Genomic DNA, 22,082 nt, shown 5'->3' with positions numbered 1-22,082 from the left:
TTTTTTTTTTTTTTTCAAATCCTCCAGAATTTAAAGTCGCTTTATGTTGAGATCATTGTGTAAGATTTTATGTTTTACATATTGAGTCTGGGCAATAATGTTGTTTTTGGTGTTGACTTATAGAACTGGAGCCGGAAAGATGGAGCGTTAATCTTTGAGACAAAGTGTTCTTTGTCTAACAAATCTTACTATTTTTACTGGAATTGTAAGAGAGACATTCCCCCAGTAAGCAAATAAAAAGCTAGATTAAATTGAGTTCTAAGTCTTTTGTCCGAGATACGTTATTGTTTATGCAATGCAGAAATGTGTTGTCCTTCATAGCAAATACTAGCGAGTCTACCCGGCGTTGCCCGGGTGTTTAGAGTTGTGTGTTGAACACAAAAAAAAGTGGTAGCAGGCAGGCAAAGAAAGTGTAAGAAAACGTGACATATTACCGCTACGCTATGAAGCCATAGGATGTAAACAGCGTTCAAATTTAGTGATGCCAATCAAATAGTTAACTTGCTAAGTGAATGTATTCACGCAGGTGCAGAAATGAACGTCGGGTGAAGGCCAGTTCATCTTTCCGCCGTTTCTTTTAACTGTTTCCCCACGATATTGGGGAAACCAAGCTCCCCAAATGGGGAAACTCTCAGATGAATAGCAATTGTCTAATATGAAGGGTTTCAAGACGCTACGGCACGAAAGGCTGCTGACAAACTGTATTTATTTGCTTCCTCACGAGAGCACATTAGGTACAAGGCCGTTTTTTAATGTGAAGTAAGGGGAGGGGGAATGGAAAAGGGGGCCAACTCCTCCGAAAAGAGGGAAGGGGAAGTTGGTAGTTCCTCTCGGTATGCAGGGTTGCCTCTAGATGGACTAGAAACTGACTGCCTCAAGGGGAATGGTCTTTTGGTGCAGCATCTGCCGAAACAGATACTACACTTTGATCTTTTTGGTTCAGCTACGAAAAGCCGGTGACGGCTGTATTTATTTGCTTTCCCACGAGAGCAAATTAGGTACCAGGCCGTTTTTTAATGTGAAGAAAAGAGAAAAAAGGGGGCCAGCTCCTCCTAGCGGGAACTGGATGGGTTTCTTCTACATTGAACAATAACTGATTTCTTCAATATATAACTTTTAGTGCCGCATCTGCCGGAGCAGATAGTACACTTTGATCTTTGGAGGCCCGGCCACGAAAGACTGCTGGCGGCTGTATTCATTTGCTTCTCCTACAGAGTAAAATAGACACAAGGCGAAGAAAGGAAGGAAAGGGGAGCAGCTCCCGCTGGGAGGAACTGGATAGTGACAATTGGTAAAAAGGGGTTCCCTTAAATTGACCAATAACTGATTGCTTCATGAGCAATGGGCTGTTATGTTGGGTTGCCCCCACAGATAACATTAAATGTAGCATCTGTCGGAACAGATGGTATTTATTTGCTCCCCCACTGAGCAAATTAGGTACAAGGCCGTTTTTAATGTGAGGTAAAAACCAGCTCCCCTAAAAGTAGGCAAAAAGGGGGCACTCTGGTTACCAAAAATAATAATTGTCCCAGTATAGAGGGTTTCCCCTCCATTGACTGGTACAAATTATCTTAAGTGCAGCATCTGTCGGAACAGATACTACACTTTGATCATTATTGGAGCGGCCACGAAAGGCCGCTGACGGCTGCATTTATTTGCTTCCTAACGAGAACAAATTAGGCATAAGGCCGTTTTTTTTTAATTTGGAGAGGGGGGAAAGGGTGGGAAAGAGGAACATGTTTGCCCAAGGGAAGAAGAGGGGGAGCTGGTAGTGCCTATTGGTATGCAGGGTTGCCCCTACATAGCCCAGAAACTGATTGCCTTAAGGACAATAATCATTTAGTGCAGCATCTGCCGGAACAGATACTACTCTTTGATCGTTGTTGGTTCGGCCACTATAGATCGCTGGCGACTGTATTTATTTGCTTCCCCACGCGAGAAAATTAGGCAGAAGGCCGTTTTTTACTAAAGAGAGAGGAGAGGAAGTTGCATGGACCAGAAACTGATTGCCTTAATGGCAATGGTCTATGAGTGCAGCATCTGCCGGAACAGATACTATACTTTAATCTTTCTTGGAACTGCCACGAAAGTTTCGCTTTATTTATACGAAAAAGACTAAAAAAAAAAAAACGTGAAAGGATGGAATAGCGTGATTTTTTTAAAAAGTCGATGTAAATACATGTAGACACGGCGTCCGTTCGCAAATCGTAGATATTATTACATAGGGCGTATATAAAAAGTTGTAAAAAATAGTAACCCTCCCGAGAACCCCCGCGAAAAGCTTTCGCTGGACATACAAAAACGCGTGTGGTCGTTTTGCCTTTTATATATTTAGACTAACCTGGGTGTCCGGTATTGCCCGGGTAATTAAAGGTGTTTTGAGCAAAAAAAAAAAAAATTGTAAAAGGCAAGCAGGCTTGAACCCGTGCTGTGAAGGAAGCAAATAATGTGGAAAAACCTAACGTCTTTGCTGTTGCGCCAAATCGGAAGTGACGTAGGTTTAAATTAAGGCTATAAAAATCACAAAGAGGGGATAACTTTCGAAAATATCGGCGAGGAAACGACCCCTCCCTGTAGAAAAGTGCCCAGTTGAGGGTGAAGGAATTAATGTTTTTTTGTTGTTTTTTACCGATTTTTTGACATTTGTTGTCCGAAGGGTCGTTTTCAAAACGATGCGAGTTTCGTGAAAATCCGTCGCCTCTATTGAAAGTTTTAGGAAGACATACAAGCATCCACACATACATACATTTAAACAGATAGATGAGATTTATATTATAGATTAATTTTTTTTTTAATTATTAGCGAAGGATACATATCTGCGAAATATATTTAAAGTATTTTTTCATTGAAGTCTTGAAGTTATAGTGCAATTGATTCTGGTAGAATGTATGTCTAGTGGGGAGAGGTTGTTTGGTTATTTGTTTGATTGAAGTTTGTACGTGTTAATTTTATTTGTATGTCGACTATGAAGCTATAAAATAGAGTGTTAATATTTTAAGTTCACTAAGAAGTATTTTCTTATTTGAAGAAATAAATTTGGCTCGATGAATTAATTTTTTTATGATGTCAATTTTGTGCCGATATGGACATTCGTTTCTGTATTTTAAGATACAAGATTTATTGGGTGTACGTTTTTTTTATATTCTGAGGAGATGAATTCATCTTTCTTGGAGTAAATGATAACATCGAGAAACAGGATGTTATTATTAATGTTCAGTTCATAAGTGAAAGAGTATACAGGATGTGTTTTTTAATTCTTCTGTTTCATTAATGCTATCTGTTAGGACGAAGAAGCCATCGACGTTTCTAACGTAGATCAAGGGATTTTTGTTGTATTGAATATTTCGTTTTAAAGGTTGGACATATAGAAATTAATGAATGTTGATCCCAGAACTGATCCATGGAAACATCATTGATTTGTATGTAGATGTGGAATGAGATTTAACAGTGCAAAGTAATTATAATTTTTTGATCGTGCGATAAATTTGGAACGAATGGAAAAATGGATTGCTGAATATGTTATCAACGATAATGTCAATTGTTGTGAACAAACTTTCAAAGTCTAGGATAGCAGTGATTTTATTGTTGGATTTTTGTTTGGACGATGTGTATATGTTCTTCGGTAGACTTTACACTATATTTACTATATGCATATGAAGTAATTTGGTTTATTTTACCTGGATGAATACGGGACGGAGCGAGGAGTATGTTTTTGTGGTTTTAGATTGCCGTATAGATATATTTGGATGTGTGTGTAGTATTTTTGGAAGTTTTTGATTGTCATTTACAACGTTGTTTTTGACACAAAAAAGATGCACTTGTAAGTTATACTTTGAGTCAACTTGAGTAATTACCCATTTCTATTCTGGACGTGATGTTACAAATAAGGGTGCTGGAGGTAAGCGTTTTATCTAATCTAACATTATCGGCCTAGTAATGCAATGATACGAAATTATGAAGGACTCCTAATAAACCTGTCTTATGAGAAGATGCCAAATACTTTTGTACTGTTATTTGATGAATAAAATCAGGAGTATGCAACTGTGCCTCAATGCCCTCTCGTCGCTATATTAGTGAGCAGTTATTTCTTCAATGTTTTACAAAATAACAATTTTACTCATTGTTTCTACGTTTTGATCTAAACTTCTCCGTTAAGCTCTTGTTAAAGTCATAAAACAAAACATCAGCGTAAACCGAAAACATAAAGTTTTAACGTAGATCCCTATAAGTTAACTATTTCCAACGTAAGTTGCCCACGCTTCAACTGTCCACCGATTGAAATATTTACAGGAAACGTACAAAACTGGTATTAGCTCCTAAGTTTTCATAAATGATCAGATCATTAAAAAAATTCCTTAAAGATTCGACATCCAAGGTCGCTATGGTTATTAAATGTTTGCATTCATCATGGATAGTTTTCATTTACTAAAAAACCTGTTTGCACTATATTAGTTTTTGCGTTGCTTATTTTACATAAAGAATTAATTTTTGCCCTCTGTCATTCTCTTGCCGGTAGAGTTAATGTTATCAAGTAAACCTCTGTAAAATTGGCAAGATTAGCACTGCTCAGATTTTTGATGCATGTAATAACTTTTATTTTTGCAATGTTGACTGCAGTTAACTCAAACAACACAGAGAATTAAAGTAAGTGTTTTGACAACTTTCCTCTTGTATACTATCCTAATCAAATCGTTACTAATCCAACATGTACGCCTTATGCTGCTGAACATATCGCAAGCTTTTTGGATATTTGTTTCCGGAAATTTGCACTAAACACGGCATATCATTTGCTCCTATAAGTTATCGCAATTAAAATAAAAACGAATATGACCTACTCTGAGAGTTTAATGCCCACTGCAGAGTTTATCGAAAGTCAATTAACTCAGCTTAAGATCCAAATGACTTTACAAAGCTATAATTGCCCCGCACGTATTGCATTGTTGTAACATCTATGGTAGTGCATCATCCATTGGACCCCCCTCTTAGACAGGATAAAACTTTGTTAACCTAATATGTCTCACATTATCTTATAGGTTTCAGATCATGATATTACATTATGTTGGTGTTAATACATAATGTTTATAGTTTTCGTTAAAAGTTTTTCACTCGTCCATAACCTTTATAAGTTGGTAGCTTATTTACTTCGGTTCAGGTTACGGCACATCAACCCTTTTTGATTTTATAACAAATGCTCATATATAAGAATCGGGTTATACACTCAAGTATTGGTATAAAAGTTTATAATAAAATCTGTTAATTACAAAAGATACACAACGTACGCGTTTTTCTGTCTTTCGTTTTTCCCATGTGGCCGTGTGCTCTAGTGTTAGATGGCGGCCGCACTGTTCTTCTTCCTACCAATTTTCACTCTGCAAAGCAATATTGTAATATGCGGAATAAAAGACACAAGTTTTTTATGATTTTTTATATACATAGTTACGTTTTAGTTTGCTTGACAAATCGGTTTGGAGATGTATCGCCAATTTCTTGCAAACTTAGCGGGAGTCTTGAGTTCACTGCTACATTTTGAACCACGATATATATTATACATCTATTCTTGACGTTTCTCAGAAACACCGTATTTCAAGCTTTTTTCCAATCACACACAAGTAATATTTTTATAAATCTTTACAACTCGTTTCCCCACGAATCGAGCCCTTTTTGCAGGTGTTTGTACTGGATAAAATGTTTAATGCTACTCATGGTCCTTTTTGTATCACCGCATCTGTGGCTATTTCGACAGGTTTTAAACAAAATAACTTTCAAACTAAAACCATGACTACTCTTTATTCAAACCGTTTTGCACTGGCTAAACGCGTAAAACTTAGATCGATTTCATCGAAAACGCATTTTATCCAGTTCAATCTTTTTTTAGTAGTAGACTACTTTCGTACACGCTGGTATCAGCCCAAAATAAACGTTTTAGACTAAGTAAGGGCTACATAAATATTCATATTTTTCTAGTTTTTATATATTAATAAAACATATTAAAATGTATTTATAATGTATATTGTCGAAAAAGATAATTACAGTATCTTTTCTTCTTCATGACCTATGCATTTTGTCAGTTTCAATATTCTTTTCAACCTCGAACACATTAATTTCCCAATGCCTACTTTCTTCTTGTACAGTACAAACTAAATAAATATATATATTTTACACTTCTTAACCATATGAACTCTATGTCAATGCGATGATTCACTGTTATTGACAAGTTTTAGCAAAAATATCCTTATGACAATAAATAATTTTAGTTATTGACATTGTCATTGACATTGACATTCACATTGTTTTGCAGGAAAATAAAATTACCGCTAAAATTCCTGGACTTCATATATCGTATAAATATTGATTTACACCACTAATACTAAGCGTTTATTTATGACTTAAAAATAAGAATAGCTATAGTTCTTTTCTCATTTTCTCCCATGACATTTCATAACCATTCGACATTTTACTGCTTAGTAAAACTGCCCTAAAATTTTTTTTTTAAATATGCGTATCACTTTTTTATTAATATACATTTAGTTTCACAATTAGCAAAAGGATTGTAAAAATTTTGCAATATATCTCAAAATTTAAATTCTGGTATTTCTCTGTTTAGATAATTTATTTTACATTTGCTTAACGCATACAGTATTTTCAACATATATTATACTGTGATATGAAATGCATCCTAAATAAATATATGGAGTTTAGCATTGAAACGAAATACGTAATACCTCTCTGATAAGGCATTCAATTCAAGCACGTTTTTTACCGAAGTGTAAAACCAGACCCCAACAGCGTTATTTTATTAGAAAAAAAGGTAATGTACTCTGCCTGTCTTTGTACTCAGTAGAAGAATCTACAAGGTGAGGGGAATAACGATGCCTAACATAGCGGATTATGGTTTTAGATAAATATTTAGGCGATATATAAATTTACACATATTTGGTAGGTTGGGATTTATATGGGATATATAGATTTGCACATCTCTCTCTCTCTCTCTCTCTCTCTCTCTCTATATATATATATATATATATATATATATATATATATATATATATGTTGATTTGATTCATAGATAAAAAATATTTGCACTACTAAATTTTAGTTGTACAAAAATGGAAATGATTATTTAAGAAAGAAATATAACAATGCGAAGTGTATGTCAATCAATACTTTATTGTACAATATTTGATATTACAAAAAAATTATTTCTTTTACTTTCATGCGTTCTTTCTGCCGTTTTGAAGAGGTTGTTGTTTTTGTTGTTGAGCAAGCGACGAAACTGTGAAGAAATAATAGAAATGCAACCATTTATAACATAATTCCTTACACAAACGTGAGTATATACACAAACACACACACGTATAAATTAAATGCATTTAAAAACTGGACTTGAATCGAGTAAAGTACAGTAAATGTAATTTATATTTATATTGTACCTGTTTGTTCATACCTATTAATTTCTACAATCTATGTTCTATTTGTTAGCAGTTAAATATGTCAGTAACATCAATGCACACATATTACTTATTATCAGGCTTGCACTTGATGTTAGTTGTTTATCTGAAGAGATTATTGTTTTGTTTATTCGCGAAATTTTTTTATAGTAATTAATATACCTTTAAATAATATTTTAATTGTATAATTTTGATTCATTAGAGTATGCCACAATATTATCTTTTAGTTTTTTGTATAATTTACGTTAGACAATTAATCGAAAGTGCATATTAATTCTTAGTTTCTCTCTTTTCATAACTTATCATTAGATTCCTAGGATGAGATAAATTATAGTGTGCATTACTCAAAAAAGTTCAGGATATATCTGGCCATTTTCATTTGCACAGTGGCATGGAGTATTCAATTCTGGTATTCCCATTGTCAAATTAAGTACATTAGCAGATTACTGTTGGAATATAAAAAAGCGGGGATGTCATTCAAGGCGAGGGGTTAAGAAGACAAATGTTGTTTAAACTAACAATTCTGCGTTTTCATATATAACCAGAAATAATGGCATATGATTTATAGTACATGAAAACGGTGTATAATATAGAGGTCAGATTTAGTATTTGGATACTTTTCATTCATTCAAACCGGTTTTATGTGGCACGTATTTATACCTTGAAATTTGTTGCACAGTATTATTAAACAAACGAAGGGAAGTAAGTAGTAAATGTAGGAACCATTTTCCTTTATAATGAATGAATGATAGCTGTGGGATTGTTTTACTGATTTCGGTTGTGTCTCTCACCCGCCGTATTTTAATAATTAATTAATGTTTTTTTTGTTTGTTTGTTTGTTTGTTTGTTTTTTTAGATTGCTGGTTTCCGTTTTTGCTGCTTTTACATAATTTTGCGAAGTTATAATTATTATGTTTTTACGCTGTTAGAGATTATTTCTGTTTATTTTTTTTACAAGTAATACAATATGCACAGTCTGAATTATAATGATAATAATGATTGTGAGTAGTCGTAATAATAATAATAATAATAATAATAATAATAATAATAATAATAATAATAATTAAGCGATAGTTATTATGCATATAGTAATATTTGCTTACAAGCGGTAGGATTAATGGAATGTTCTATAAAGCTTAACTCCCTCGACATAAGTTATGTAAATTTTGTATTTTTTTTACAAAAGATAAATAGGTTTATGAATATTGAAAATATAAAAGAATTATATGATCAGAAAAATACATATCGGTAATTAATATATATATATATATATATATATATATATATATATATATATATATCAACATTTTTGCTTACCTATTTGATACTGAATAATCTCCATCAATAAATCATGTTTAATAGAATCCATATCCGAATGCTCCAACCGGATGATGCAAAGTATGACTGTATGATGTAGCTGCTGGGTATCCGAAACCATAACCTGCGAGACCGAATCCAGTATATCCGACTGGGTGGTGGACGGTGCTTATAGAAGAGGCAGCAGCAGGGTAACCGAAGGCGCCAAGTCCATATCCACCATATACACCGTATCCGTATGGAGCGTGATGAGTTGTATGAGTATAAAAAACTGATGCTGGATAATGATATCCTGCACCGTAAAGTCCAAGACCCAACCCAGCGTATCCACCGTAAGATCCGAGACCGTATCCAGCATATCCAACTGGGTGATGGACTGTGCTTACAGTAGAAGCAGCTGCTGGATAGCCATATACGCCAAGTCCATATCCACCATAGAGACCACCGTATGCGTATGGAGCATGATGAGTGGTGTGACTATAGGAAGCGGCTGCTGGGTAATGATATCCAGCCCCATACAAACCTAAACCAAAACCAGCATATCCGACTGGATGATGAACTGCGCTTACAGTAGCAGCGGCAGCAGGGTAACCATAGACACCAAGTCCATATCCACCATAGAGACCACCGTATGCGTATGGAGCATGATGAGTTGTGTGACTATAGGTAGTGGCTGCTGGGTAATGATATCCAGCTCCATACAAACCCAAACCCAAACCAGCATATCCGACTGGATGATGGACTGCGCTTACAGTAGAAGCGGCAGCAGGGTAACCATAGACACCAAGTCCATATCCACCATAAAGACCACCGTAAGCGTATGGAGCATGATGAGTTGTGTGACTATAGGTAGTGGCTGCTGGGTAATGATATCCAGCCCCATACAAACCTAAACCGAAACCAGCATATCCGACTGGATGATGGACTGCGCTTACAGTAGAAGCGGCAGCAGGATAACCATAGACACCAAGTCCATATCCACCATAAAGACCACCGTAAGCGTATGGAGCATGATGAGTTGTGTGACTATAGGAAGTGGCTGCTGGGTAATGATATCCAGCCCCATATAAACCTAAACCGAAACCAGCATATCCGACTGGATGATGGATTGTGCTTACAGCAGCTGGATAACCGTAGACGCCTAGTCCATACCCACCATAGAGACCACCGTAAGCGTATGGAGCATGATGAGTTGTGTGGCTATAGGAAGTTGGTGTTGGATAATAATATCCTGCACCATGAAGTCCAAGACCCAATCCAGCATATCCGCCGTAAACTCCGAGACCATATCCAGCATATCCTACTGGGTGGTGGACTGTGCTTACAGAAGTAGCACCAACTGGGTGATGCAGACCATGAGCGTATGTTGTTACACCTCCAACGGGGTATCCCCAACCACCATATCCGTATGATCCATGATGAGTTGTCTTTTTAACGGTTGTAGCGGCCGCACCCAGCAAACCTGTCAAAAATCATTTGCAGTTTTAATTTTTTAGATTTTAAAACTAAAGTCATTCTAAAGAAACAATGAAATTAAAAATACTATAAATAATATGTCAGAACTCATATTACATATCTCATTATTATATACTATAGTCTATATTACTATTAAATACATTACGATGTATGAAATAGAAAGAATCAAGTTTGGTAAAGCTTTTTAAAAAAAAATGTATAATGTTTTAGTTCACACGTGACAGCGAATAAGATATTTTCGTTTTTCATTTATATTCTGTTTTTAATTCAAATTATTTTTATTATTAAGTAACGTATTTAATGTTCATGTATTTCTAAAGTAATTAACTTTATACAAAACCGATTTATTTCAAATTTAGATAAGGTTTTGTTAATAACGGTACTTTTCAAAAGCATGTATATTTATGCATGATTTGATGTAACAGTAACTGAATCGAATATGACAATATTTCAACGAAAATAAAATGAAATAAAATGAAAACGTTAATAATAGTCAATTATTGAACTGGTAAAATAAATGTTAATCATTGAAATATGAAAAACGAAGTTTCTGTTTTGGCAGGTTTAACGCCTTTTTAATAGTGAAAATCTTGGAAATGTATTTAATGTACATTTTGGGAGGTGACACAGGTTCAGGCGTTAACGGCAGGGACTGACGACATGGTTATCCAAAGTTCGAATCTATTACCTTTTTTACAAAACTGACTTTCACTTATATTGTTGGCAACCTTTACCTGAACCCTCAAGTAAGTACCTGATGTCTTTCTAAAAAACTGATTAGAAAAATGTCGGATAAACCAATACCAATAATAGAATCTTCGCATTCATACAGTATGATGATGACTGTATAATTTAGAATATAGCCATTTTGCATTGTCTGTTCGAATAATATTGAAACGTAGGTCGCTATGCATGAAATCTGGATGATGTTGCGTTACAAATACAAAGGAAATATAAAATATAGATACTGATTAGTGTATTTTTATTTCTAGATAAAATCAATTTATTTTTAATATTTAACATTGAAACGCATGTCGCTATATCTGAGGATTACGTGGCGCTTAGATCATGTCGTGTTTCGACAGTAAATAAATGAATGCAAATAACAGTCTTGGTTACACAACGACAATTAATGTATGATTAGTATAGAAATAGACACATACAACTAAATTGAATATATAATTTAAATTGTGTTGTACGAATTGTTTACTTAAATGTATTAAAAAGCAACCGTATTTTGGCCATAGGGTGATAGTTCATTATTGGAGCAGAAATAATTTAATATAAACACATAAATAAAAGAAATAAACTCTATTTTTTGCAGAAACACACTACTAAGTCGACATGTATTTTGTGCATTTACCAATCGATTTATTTTCATTTCAATAACATACATTAAAATTACATGGCACAAATGTAACATTTTCGAAAATGTTTTCATTTATTCAGATTCATAAAACATGGATGATGCTTACCTGGAAGAACAGCAGATGCGTAGTTACTTAAAGCAATCACTGAAATAAATAAATAAATAAATAAATAGTATCAAAATATATAAATTCATTGATTTATTTATATAGTTTATATGTACTTATATTTTAGAGTTATTTTGTTATGAAAACCAATTGTTAGAAAACCCGCATGTACGACAGATGATATGAAAACAAATAAAAACATATATAATAATAGTAATCAGCATAAATATAAAGCAAGAAGACCAAATGCAATAATATTCAAAAGAAACACGTGACATATCCTGCCAAGAAGTTTTACAAATATTGAATATGCTGTTCCCTGCAACATCTTTCCCAGAGAAGAGACGTTCCGAGCCTGCCTATGCTTTATCGTTATTTTCATGTCAAGTGCTCGTCTGAGCTTCAATCTATGGTCCCCCCTCGCCAAACTTTAACGAAAAACACTCGTCTAGCCAAAACCACTATCAATAATTTTCCCCACTCTTTATCCGTGATTAAACCTAAATTCCATGAACAAAGCTTCTTACTTAGAACTGCACGCCTGTGTAACTCTCTTCCGATTGCCTGCTTTCCAGCTGACTACAATCTGATTGTCTGCAAGTCCAACGTAGACAAGTCCTTGATGAACCGCCCTCCTAAGTAATCCAGTTTACAAAATTCCAACTACTTATGTTTACTACGCTATAATCACATTGACTAATGTATACCCATTAACCCTTATCCTCGGGCCTTGATAAGTGGTGATTCCTGTGTAAAAAAAGTAGTATAATACCAGTGATTGTAAAAACACTAGGAACAATCTGGAAATACATAAAAAATATAGGAGAAATAAAGATTACAGAAAAGATCTACTCTATATGGCAATGATAGAAATAGCCGAAAACACAAGGAATGTACTAGAATTAGGAAAACTTAATCTACAAACAATAATCAAGCTACGATAAGTTGAAATTTAAAAACAAACAAATAGAAAAGAGCACGAGTTCAATGGAAATGAAACAATCAGAAAGCCCATAAAAAATATAAACATATCGTGGCACGATTTTTATTGGGGCCACATACAATGTTTTTGAAGATTAAAGATTGAAAGACCGAGAAGGGAGACCGCCATCAAAAACTCTACTGGAAGAAAGCGAAAAATTTTGGAATCTTGGGAAGGTGTATTACTAATCATATTCCAGAGAAGCTCAATATGAAAATATTTTGTGAAAAATTAATGATAAATGACGAAAAAATGTTCAGTTAAGTTAAAGAGATGGATATTACTGAAAATATGCGTAGATTTTTCTCACTCAGACTCCAATTACTTGTTTAACAACTTCTAGTAGTTACATAGTAATGAAGGGGACGTCATAATTGAGCAAAAATGAATCATGTGTGCAAATCATCTGACAAAATTATACAACTTAATGAAGAATGAAATATAAAGACATGATTTGAGAGTTCAGCACGGGACCTCTTATAGAAAATATATAGAGAGGCATTTTACTACTATCCCCAATATGCATTATACTAAAACTAAGATGAATTTGCTTGTCACGATGTCACTGTCTTAGATTTTAAAGTCATAACGTCGTATTTAGCAAACTTTTCATGCTGAAATGAAGTCGAAAAATATTTTGTGTGAATTTATTTTATGTTTTTAACTACAAAGAACTAGGGTGAGACAGCTTCGTAGTACACTGGAAGCACCGTTAATTATATTTAGTGCTATTAGTAACGTTTTGCAGGCTTCCGGTCTTTCATTAATAACTTAAATACATTGCTCTCTAGAAGGGGATTATAAAATTGTTTATGAGTGCTCTAGAAGTCTTCTTTGCTTACAGAAGTGTCCAATATCCTTGGCAAAGTTATAATCCTTAGTGCTTAATATTCTGAATAGAGAATAGTATCCTAAAAGATTTTTGTTTTTTTTGCTCCTCGCAAAACAAAGTCTTTCTCTTCATAAAAAGGAGGAACTTTCACAAATATATATGCTTGTAAGTACGAGGTGATATCAATAACTTTCCAGGTTTTTTGTACAGACATTTACAATTGTCGTAGATTTTTGAAAATTCAGTAAGTTATTGCTATACATCTTATAAGTTGACAGACCAATTTTTATGATTTCAGGTTCAAATGAACAATCACAGCAGTAATTGTAATACACCTTACTAAAGTTTTATTGCCACAGCTAGCGAATGTTAAAAAAGCAATCTGAAGGTGAAGACACTTTAGCAGAACGATGTGCAATAAAATTCTGTTTAGAGCTAGGAAAATACCACATAAACGAATATAATATTTCAGACTGTTTTTGGAAATTCTTGCATGAATCAAGGATTGAGTTGCATAAGAGATTCCATGAAGGCAGAAAGCCTGTGAGGGATCCTGATAGATGTAGGAGAAGTAGGGAAGCCAGAACACAAGAGTTTATGGTGGAAATAAAGAATTTAACAGTCAAGGTCCTTCGTGTGTCAGTAGAGACAATAAATGCGCAGTTCGATGTCAGTGTGGAAACTGCACATACAATTATTTGCTAAACAGAAAATGAATATTAGTAGATTTTTTGTTTGAAATAATACAAAAATACGTTTACTGACGGCCCTAATACAACCATCCTCGAAAATAGACATCTTCTGTCTACCATGAACCCATGATAGAATTGGAAATAATAAAAAGTATTAGTATTAATATTATCTGTGGAAATGAAATATGTAATAATGTACCACTCACCTGCTAAAATTGTAATAATTTTGGCCGCCATGGTTTCTGCTGATTAGAACACTGCAAAATAATAAATTAATCATTTAAACATATATTCTTAAATGGTAGAACATGAATTCCGGTTGATATTTAAAAGAAATACATTTTTCAACAAATTAAAAAGTAAACATTATTTGTTTCGAGGATGTAATATACGTTTTCTCTCTTTATAAAAAAATGTTCACTTAATTATGATTTTCATTAAGCTAACTATTAAAGATAAAAAAATCATGGATTTTTTTAGTGTGTTACCCAACGAGAAATGTATATCTTACAAGTTTGGTCTAGTGTTGCATAAAAAAAGACGCCGCAAATAATATGGAGCATTTTAGATCATACTAAACAGTACTAAGATTAGTAAGATTCATTTTAAAAATACAATACGATGAACATTATAGCAGTTAATTTTACAAGCAGATTTACTATGATATCTACGCATAAGGAAGTAAAAATTGCTCCTCCAAATGCAGTGATGATATCGATCAATATTATCGGTTTGTATTTATTTTTGCCTCACCGCAAAAAAAAAGATGAGACACTAGGGCTAGAAAATGGAAATGGAAAGTCAGCGCCCCCAATGATGGACATTCTAACCCGCAGGAAATGTCTGGACAGCCCCGTCGACATTCTTTGATAAATGTGCCTCAGGTGATTAGCAATTAGCTAAACTGTTATCAAAGAGAGAAAGCAAACTTTGGACGATAGACTTACTAGTACTGCATAGTACCATACGGCAATCAACAGGGAAAATGTCATTACGAGAATGGTCTAATCTCTGTTCGTTTTGGAGCTAAGAGAGGAATTCCACCGGCATTGTCTGAATTACCTCGGATGTATTAAAATAGAAATATATGATAATAAAAGCAAAATTATTTTAAATATTATACAGTTGCGCTCTAATTGTTCTAGTCATGGTAACAGTTGTTGCGTTTATTAAGATGGGTATATGAAATGATAGCATAAAAAGAGCGCTAATGAATTAGAAAAAAACACATTACCTCTTCATATCTACTTTCATTACATTTCGTTATAAAATGTTGTTACTGGAGCATACAATAAATTAGGAAACAGCGAGAAGACGTACCAGTTAGTAATAGATATTTGCAACACTTTCGAAGAGTATATGCCTATAATATAAACATATTTTTTCGTTTTATTTCTTACTAAAGAGTCCCTGAAGAACATTCTGGTTCTAATCATGTCAAATAAGAATGTTTACCGAATCAAAATGATAGTATGCTTCATATTTTTTTCAAAACATGTTCTTATAATATAAACTCGCTTGAACATTGTAAATATTTACTCGATATTTCACTAATTTAATATTATCACTCAGAAACAAATATTCATTCCGGTCTAAATGCTATTCTAATAACGTTTTCATTCCCCCCTTTGAGCTGCTCGTAACGATGTTATGAAACTTTAAATCTTATCATAGAATAACAAAATAATGTGAAGACTTACCGAGAATCGATAGTCATGCAGAGGTTAAGCAAACCGGAGACTACAAAAGGACGCGTGACGAGCTGGCTTTTATAATCAACAACTCGACTAATTCTGGAAGAACTGCTTTGAAAATAAATCTTTTACTGATGGAGATTGTAAACCGAAATAACTACAGGTCGTGGGAAAGGGTAATATATGTTTATTTAATACTTTATTATAAATTGTTTTATAAATTTAAGTAAATATCCTGTACATTTTAAATTAACTCAATTGTTTCCTTGCACAACACCGATTTAATTAACTTCTTTTAAATATAAAAATAAAAATAAATAAAAATAAAAAGGACTCTGAGGTCATTGACAAGAGGCACACACAACAATAGGAATTGTATGTGTTTAAATCCTTTATCCATAAAAAGCCAGGTACGCCCTCAAATTAAGTATTGTTGCCACTATTGGACAGGCGCTGCTCGGTGCGCCCTATCCAGCCTTGAGAAAGTTCAAAATCGGCTCCAAAATCTAGTATGTGATTCCCTTTTCTCTGTCTCCGGCAACCTCTTTCCCATAGAAAAGGCGTCGCAAGCCTGTCTCTACTCTATCATTATTTTCATTGCAAGTGCTCGACTGAACTCCAATCCATGATCCCCCTTGCCAAACCTTCGTCCAGAAATCTCGAGTAGGTACAATCACCATATACGACTTCCCTCACTCTCTATCTGTACCTAAATATAAACGCAGATGTCATGAACAAAGCATTATTCCCAGAACACTGTTTTGCTGGCCTGCTTCCTGATTGAATACAACATGGTAGTCTTAAAATCCAATGAAGCAAGTTCTTGCTGTGTAATCCCGATAAATAAACAAATTCTAATCAATTTATATCATTAACGATTACTATACTACAACATTGCATTTAATTACCCTTATCCTCGAGCGACTTTCAGGCCTTGATAAGTGGTGACTTCCAAGTAAAAACAAATGCGGTTACAACAGCTTATGGAAAAGTTACAACGACAATTAGGGTAAAAGAATTACACATTAAATATGAACACTCAATAATCTCGTTTTTTTAATCTACGATATATACATACTCTGCACTCATCGATCAACAATGCGACAATATGCAATGTGATTTCGCATACAGTTAAAGTTGAAGGCTTTGATATTGACAGCGTAGCCCGAGGTCTAAAGACAGATTTAAAGAGCTCATAATCACGAATTAAGTTTAATAAATAAATACATCAAAGTCTATTCATACAGATAGATTATTGTCACGGTTACACACGACAAAATAACCTTGTATTTACAACAATGCCGGCTCTCTGCATTCAAGTAAAACCGTAGCGCCATGAGTGAGTCCCTTAAATCGTTAATTAATCAAAATATTTCACCCAGCTCTGCAGACAACAATTATTTCAATGACAAGCAATATACTACTATTACAACAACAACAACAACAACAACAACAACAATAATAATAATAATAATAATAATAATAATAATAATAATAATACCGACTCTACGTAAAAAAAGGAACGACGAAGAAAGGGGACTGGTTTGTATAGAAGACTGTCTGAATAACACAAAAACGAATTAGTAAAGTACATAAAACAAAACACATAATAATCGCAGCAAGAAACACTGAAACATCAATAAGGGATCAAACGAGAACATAAACCATGGAAGAAAAACAGCTACACGGATGATTCATTAGCATGATAAAAGATGGGATTCACGAAAAAACTTGGACATGACTAAGAAAATGATATCTAAATAAAGAAACTGAATGATTAATAACTACAACACAAGCTAACGTGAGTAGAACCAACCATTTCAAAGCAAAGCTCGACAAGACGCAAAAAAGACAGTAAATGAAGACTCTGTGGACAAAGACACGAAAAGATAAACCACATAATAAATGAATGCAGTAAACTCGTTCGAAACGAATATAAAAACAGACACGATCAAGTGGAGAAAGCAGTACACTGGGAATTATGCACACAATTCAATTGTAGACACTTAGATAAATGGTACAAGCATAAACCGGCAGCAGTATTTAAAACAAAAATCACAAAATCCTATGGGAACATAAACTTATCCAATCAAGAAAATCAGATATCCTAACAGTTAATAAGAGGGAATAATAATAATAATAATAATAATAATAATAATAATAATAATAATAATAATAATAATAATAATAATAGTCGTGAAGCAGCAAGAAGGAATAGTGGTGAAAGACTAAGGAAGATGGAAAAATCGAAAAGATAAAGCACCATACAGACCTCCATTGGATGTGTAAAAAGATAACTGAGATCTTAAGGGGGTTTTCTGCCAGCAATTTGCAATGAAGATCAAACTTGTTTTATAGCTGATGATATCGGCGAATTTATTAAGGGGGTCGTTGTTTCAAGCACGATATTCAAAAGGATTTAGTATAAACGTTTCTTCCACAAAAGCAATCGAATATTTAAAAATGTCTCTTACAACTATGATTCGGATAGGTCTATAAATGTGCTTTAAAACAATAGTAAATACATAGATATACTTATATGTAAAAGAAAATTTTTGTGTGTGCTTGTACATGTCAGTTCCGTCCCTATAAGCTTGAAACAGCAACTATTTTGAAATTTCACATAAATCTACCTCTGGAAGTGTTTTTAGGTATGTTTTTTTTTTTGTCGGAATGCTTCCAATAAGTAAATTGATGATTAAAATCATCCCATTAAAAAGGAACAGTTTGATTTTTACTAATTTTAACACTTTTATACTAACATCATAAGTGTATTTGATAGATTGTATCAATGCACAAGTTGCATAGCCCGATGTATCAAATCAGTAGTAGAGACGCGTTCAAAATAGAATTTTCCTTATACTACACGGATAAACTATGATACTGACTTTTGCATTTTAAACTTTGATTAAGTCATTATATAAAAATAATTTCATATAATTAAAGCTAGGTTCTCTACTGTGCAATGTAGACTACAATGTACTGTCAACTAAATCACTGAGGCATGTGAATTCCCCCCTATGGTGCCTGGTGATGGCTCCACAACAAGAGCAGGCCATCACTCAATTTGATTGACGAATGAGTTCACCGATTTCAATAATAATAAAAGTATTGGAAATGTGGCCGCCTACCCACTTTATTTCCTCCTGTGTCTGAAAATACGCTATGCGACATACAACTATATGTGCGTAATATTGCCTAGCTTATCAAAAATGTTTTCCAGTAAAGCAACTGGACCAGACAGTATTCAAATCATAGTGCTCAAAAAGCTTCAACCGGAATTGCTTCCATACACACAAAGCTGTTTAAACATTGCCATGAAGAGAAATGCTTGCCAACACCCTGGGAAATTTAATCAACCTGCCCTGTATTTAAAAATCTTTGAGATCGATCATCTACCTTTCAGTACAGACCAATCAGTCCCCTGTGTGTCATGAGTAAGTTGCTGGAATCTGTGATAAATAGAGAAGTGAGGAATTACCTCAGCAAAAATAACAGTTATATGCAATATGATATTCATTCTGCTAGATATTCAACTCGTGTGCTAACCGGAGTATCAAATGCAATTAGTGAATCTCTCGATAAGGGCTTGTTTTTAGAGCAATAGCTCTTGACATATCCACTGCTTTAGAATATGGCATAAAGGTCTACTTCACAAAATTTTCTAGCTGAAAATGTCCTCTAAATACTCAATTTATTTCTCAATGACAGGCTTATAAGATTAGTCGTTGATGCACACAATTTAGAAGTTTATAATAGTAACGCTAGCGTGCCTTAAGACTCCATCTTGGCCCAACTCTTTTCTTTATCTTCATCAATAATTTCCCGAATCACATTATTAGATCATTCGTAGACATTTATACAGACGACACCACAATTTATGGCAACACTTCAAAGGTCGACAATAACGAAGTTCTTTCTGATTCTCTCTCTTCTAGTCTTGAGTATATGGTGTATTTAGTTAAAATGAATGGCTCTCGTCTTGGAGAAGCACCATATCTTGACAAACTTCTGCAACTGACCTTAATGGAACACATACATCACAGCTGTTGCGAAGATCGCTAGAAAAATCGTTAGATCATTGTACTGTCCAGTAAGTATCTCACTGCTGATAAAATTCTCTCTGTAGAAGAAGCACATACGTCAAAAAATGGATTACTGTTGCTACATCTGGGTAGAATCTGCTTGACGCGCCATATATTGCCTTGATAGAGTTCAAAAACCGGCTTTGAAACCTAGTAGGTGATACTCATTTCACTTTCCTGTTCTACTGGCCTACTTCTAAGCCGATTGCAATATGTCAGTCTTCAAGTCCAATGGAAAATTTCTGGATTAACGGTCTCTTAAATAATCTAAATTTTATACTAATAACGCTTACCAATCATACATTCATTCACTTTTATCATTAAGTGGTTTTCGAGCCTTGGTAAGTGGTGACTACCTTGTAAAAAATATACTTCTGTTATATATATATATATATATATATATATATATATATATATATATATATATATATATAACTACTTCATTTACTCACATAAAATTAATATGCGAAAATATAAATTTATGCGTAAACTTAAAGTATTTACTTAAAGTGCTCAACGCGTAGGTAGAGCTAGTAAGTAAGTTATAAAATATATATGACGATTAAGCTACACTGAATATTCCGTGTTTCATCCACTCTAGGACTCTTAAGGCTTATGCCTTAGGGGCATGAGCCTGAAGAGTCATAGAGTCGATGAAACGCGGAAGATTCGGTGTAGCCTAATCGCCATATATATTTTATAACTTACTATATGTATGTATATATATATATATATATATATATATATATATATAATCTTTTGTCGTTTTTCCATACATTGTTTCATTAAAAATCTTCCAACGTATTTAAATCCATTACTTCATATATTTCTATTAGAATTTCACGCCTTTTTGCTTCTCTAAAAATGATTAAAACATAGTTTATGGCAATATTATTGCAATGCAAAGATGTAAACTTTTACCATTTGCATTATTATCGATAATAGTCATTGTTGAACTGTAAAAACACTGCTACTTATAACTGATTAATCAACAACGCATGTAACAGTTAAAACCTTGTATACATCTGAAACGTTGTGACTATTAGAATAAAGATAGCAAATGTAGTCCGCACAGTTCCAATAATGAAAATCATTAATGTATATCTAAAAGTATTGAACCACAACACACGACTATTTAGAAATATAGCTGTGCCATTTTGTCCGCATTATAACCGATCCTATGCAACTAAATAAGTAAAAAGTTTTTCCCTTTTTAATAGAATATCTTGTAAGGCTTCATTAGTAAAGAAGAAAAAAAAAGGAAATATTTAAATGTCGAAAGAGTATGTGTTTAACTTAAAAACTTAAGAGCTAACCTTATATAATTTACAAATACCATTTATATAGAAAGGTAAATTAAAGTAATGCTCTTCTTTGAACTTAAGTGAAAAAATAAATATATACACACTAGCAAGTTGGGCGCCCGGCTTTGCCAGTTTGTAAAATACGTTTGAATATGATATTTTAATTTGGCAAGATTTTGTATATATTATTATGGAGTCGGGATTTCAAATATAAAAAAATATTTGGGTGCCATCAGTTAGAATCGAAACCGAAAGCAAAACTGTAGCATTCAAAGTTAGTGACGTTACCACTGTACCAATGTTACACGCATTTGAACGGATTAAAAATTAAAAATAAAAATAAACTATAATGAATGTACAAAACGTACAACGATGTTTCAATTTTGAATCATTTTGACCCCTTAAAACTATTTTAACCGGTTAAAGACCCATAAAAGAACCGTCCGTATGAATTCAATCATTTAAGGTTCCTAGTGCCGCTCTGCGACTGTTAGCTTCGGCTGAGATAGTTTGAAAATATGGAAACAAACAGACAGACAGACAGACAGACAGACAGATAGACAGGCATATAACCTGTTAAATCTTATATGTAATCAATATGGCATGGATTTCAATTTTCCAGACTGATTACGAGATATTATACACTCCTCCTAAATATTTGTGATAGTTTATATATATCATGAACATATTTGCTCTCAATATAGGCGGATAAGATTATCTTTCTGGAGAACGATACTTTATGTTACGCTAAATCGTTTATTGTACACTATTAAGCAA

General features: G+C 33.7%; 2 protein-coding genes across 2 annotated transcripts in view; one reads left to right on the top strand and one right to left on the bottom strand.

Annotated features, from left to right (window-relative positions):
- Positions 1–22,082, top strand: part of LOC145280266 (uncharacterized) — a 132,427-nt gene that overhangs the window by 21,081 nt on the left and 89,264 nt on the right. The window lies entirely within an intron of this gene.
- Positions 7,145–16,011, bottom strand: LOC145297043 (uncharacterized). Its single transcript, XM_080143289.1, has 5 exons — positions 15,923–16,011; positions 14,429–14,479; positions 11,717–11,755; positions 8,766–10,227; positions 7,145–7,273 (listed from the first exon to the last, which is right to left on the bottom strand). The coding sequence occupies exons 2-4, from the start codon at positions 14,457–14,459 to the stop codon at positions 8,804–8,806; spliced, it is 1,494 nt and encodes a 497-aa protein (XP_079999415.1). The 5' UTR covers positions 14,460–14,479; positions 15,923–16,011; the 3' UTR covers positions 7,145–7,273; positions 8,766–8,803.

This window comes from Euprymna scolopes, chromosome 1 (assembly GCF_053919585.1).
Source record: "Euprymna scolopes isolate OS-2025 chromosome 1, ASM5391958v1, whole genome shotgun sequence".
In the NCBI taxonomy this organism is placed as follows: domain Eukaryota; kingdom Metazoa; phylum Mollusca; class Cephalopoda; order Sepiida; family Sepiolidae; genus Euprymna; species Euprymna scolopes.
This window is presented reverse-complemented; position numbering and strand designations above follow the sequence as displayed.

Excerpts from the sequence above, each read along its gene's own strand:
- LOC145297043 (XM_080143289.1), bottom strand. The coding sequence starts at position 14,459 with ATGGCGGCCAAAATTATTACAATTTTAGCAG. Across the intron at positions 11,756-14,428 it reads AATTATTACAATTTTAGCAG|TGATTGCTTTAAGTAACTAC; the intron begins GTGAGTGGTACA and ends TATTTATTTCAG. Across the intron at positions 10,228-11,716 it reads CGCATCTGCTGTTCTTCCAG|GTTTGCTGGGTGCGGCCGCT; the intron begins GTAAGCATCATC and ends GATTTTTGACAG.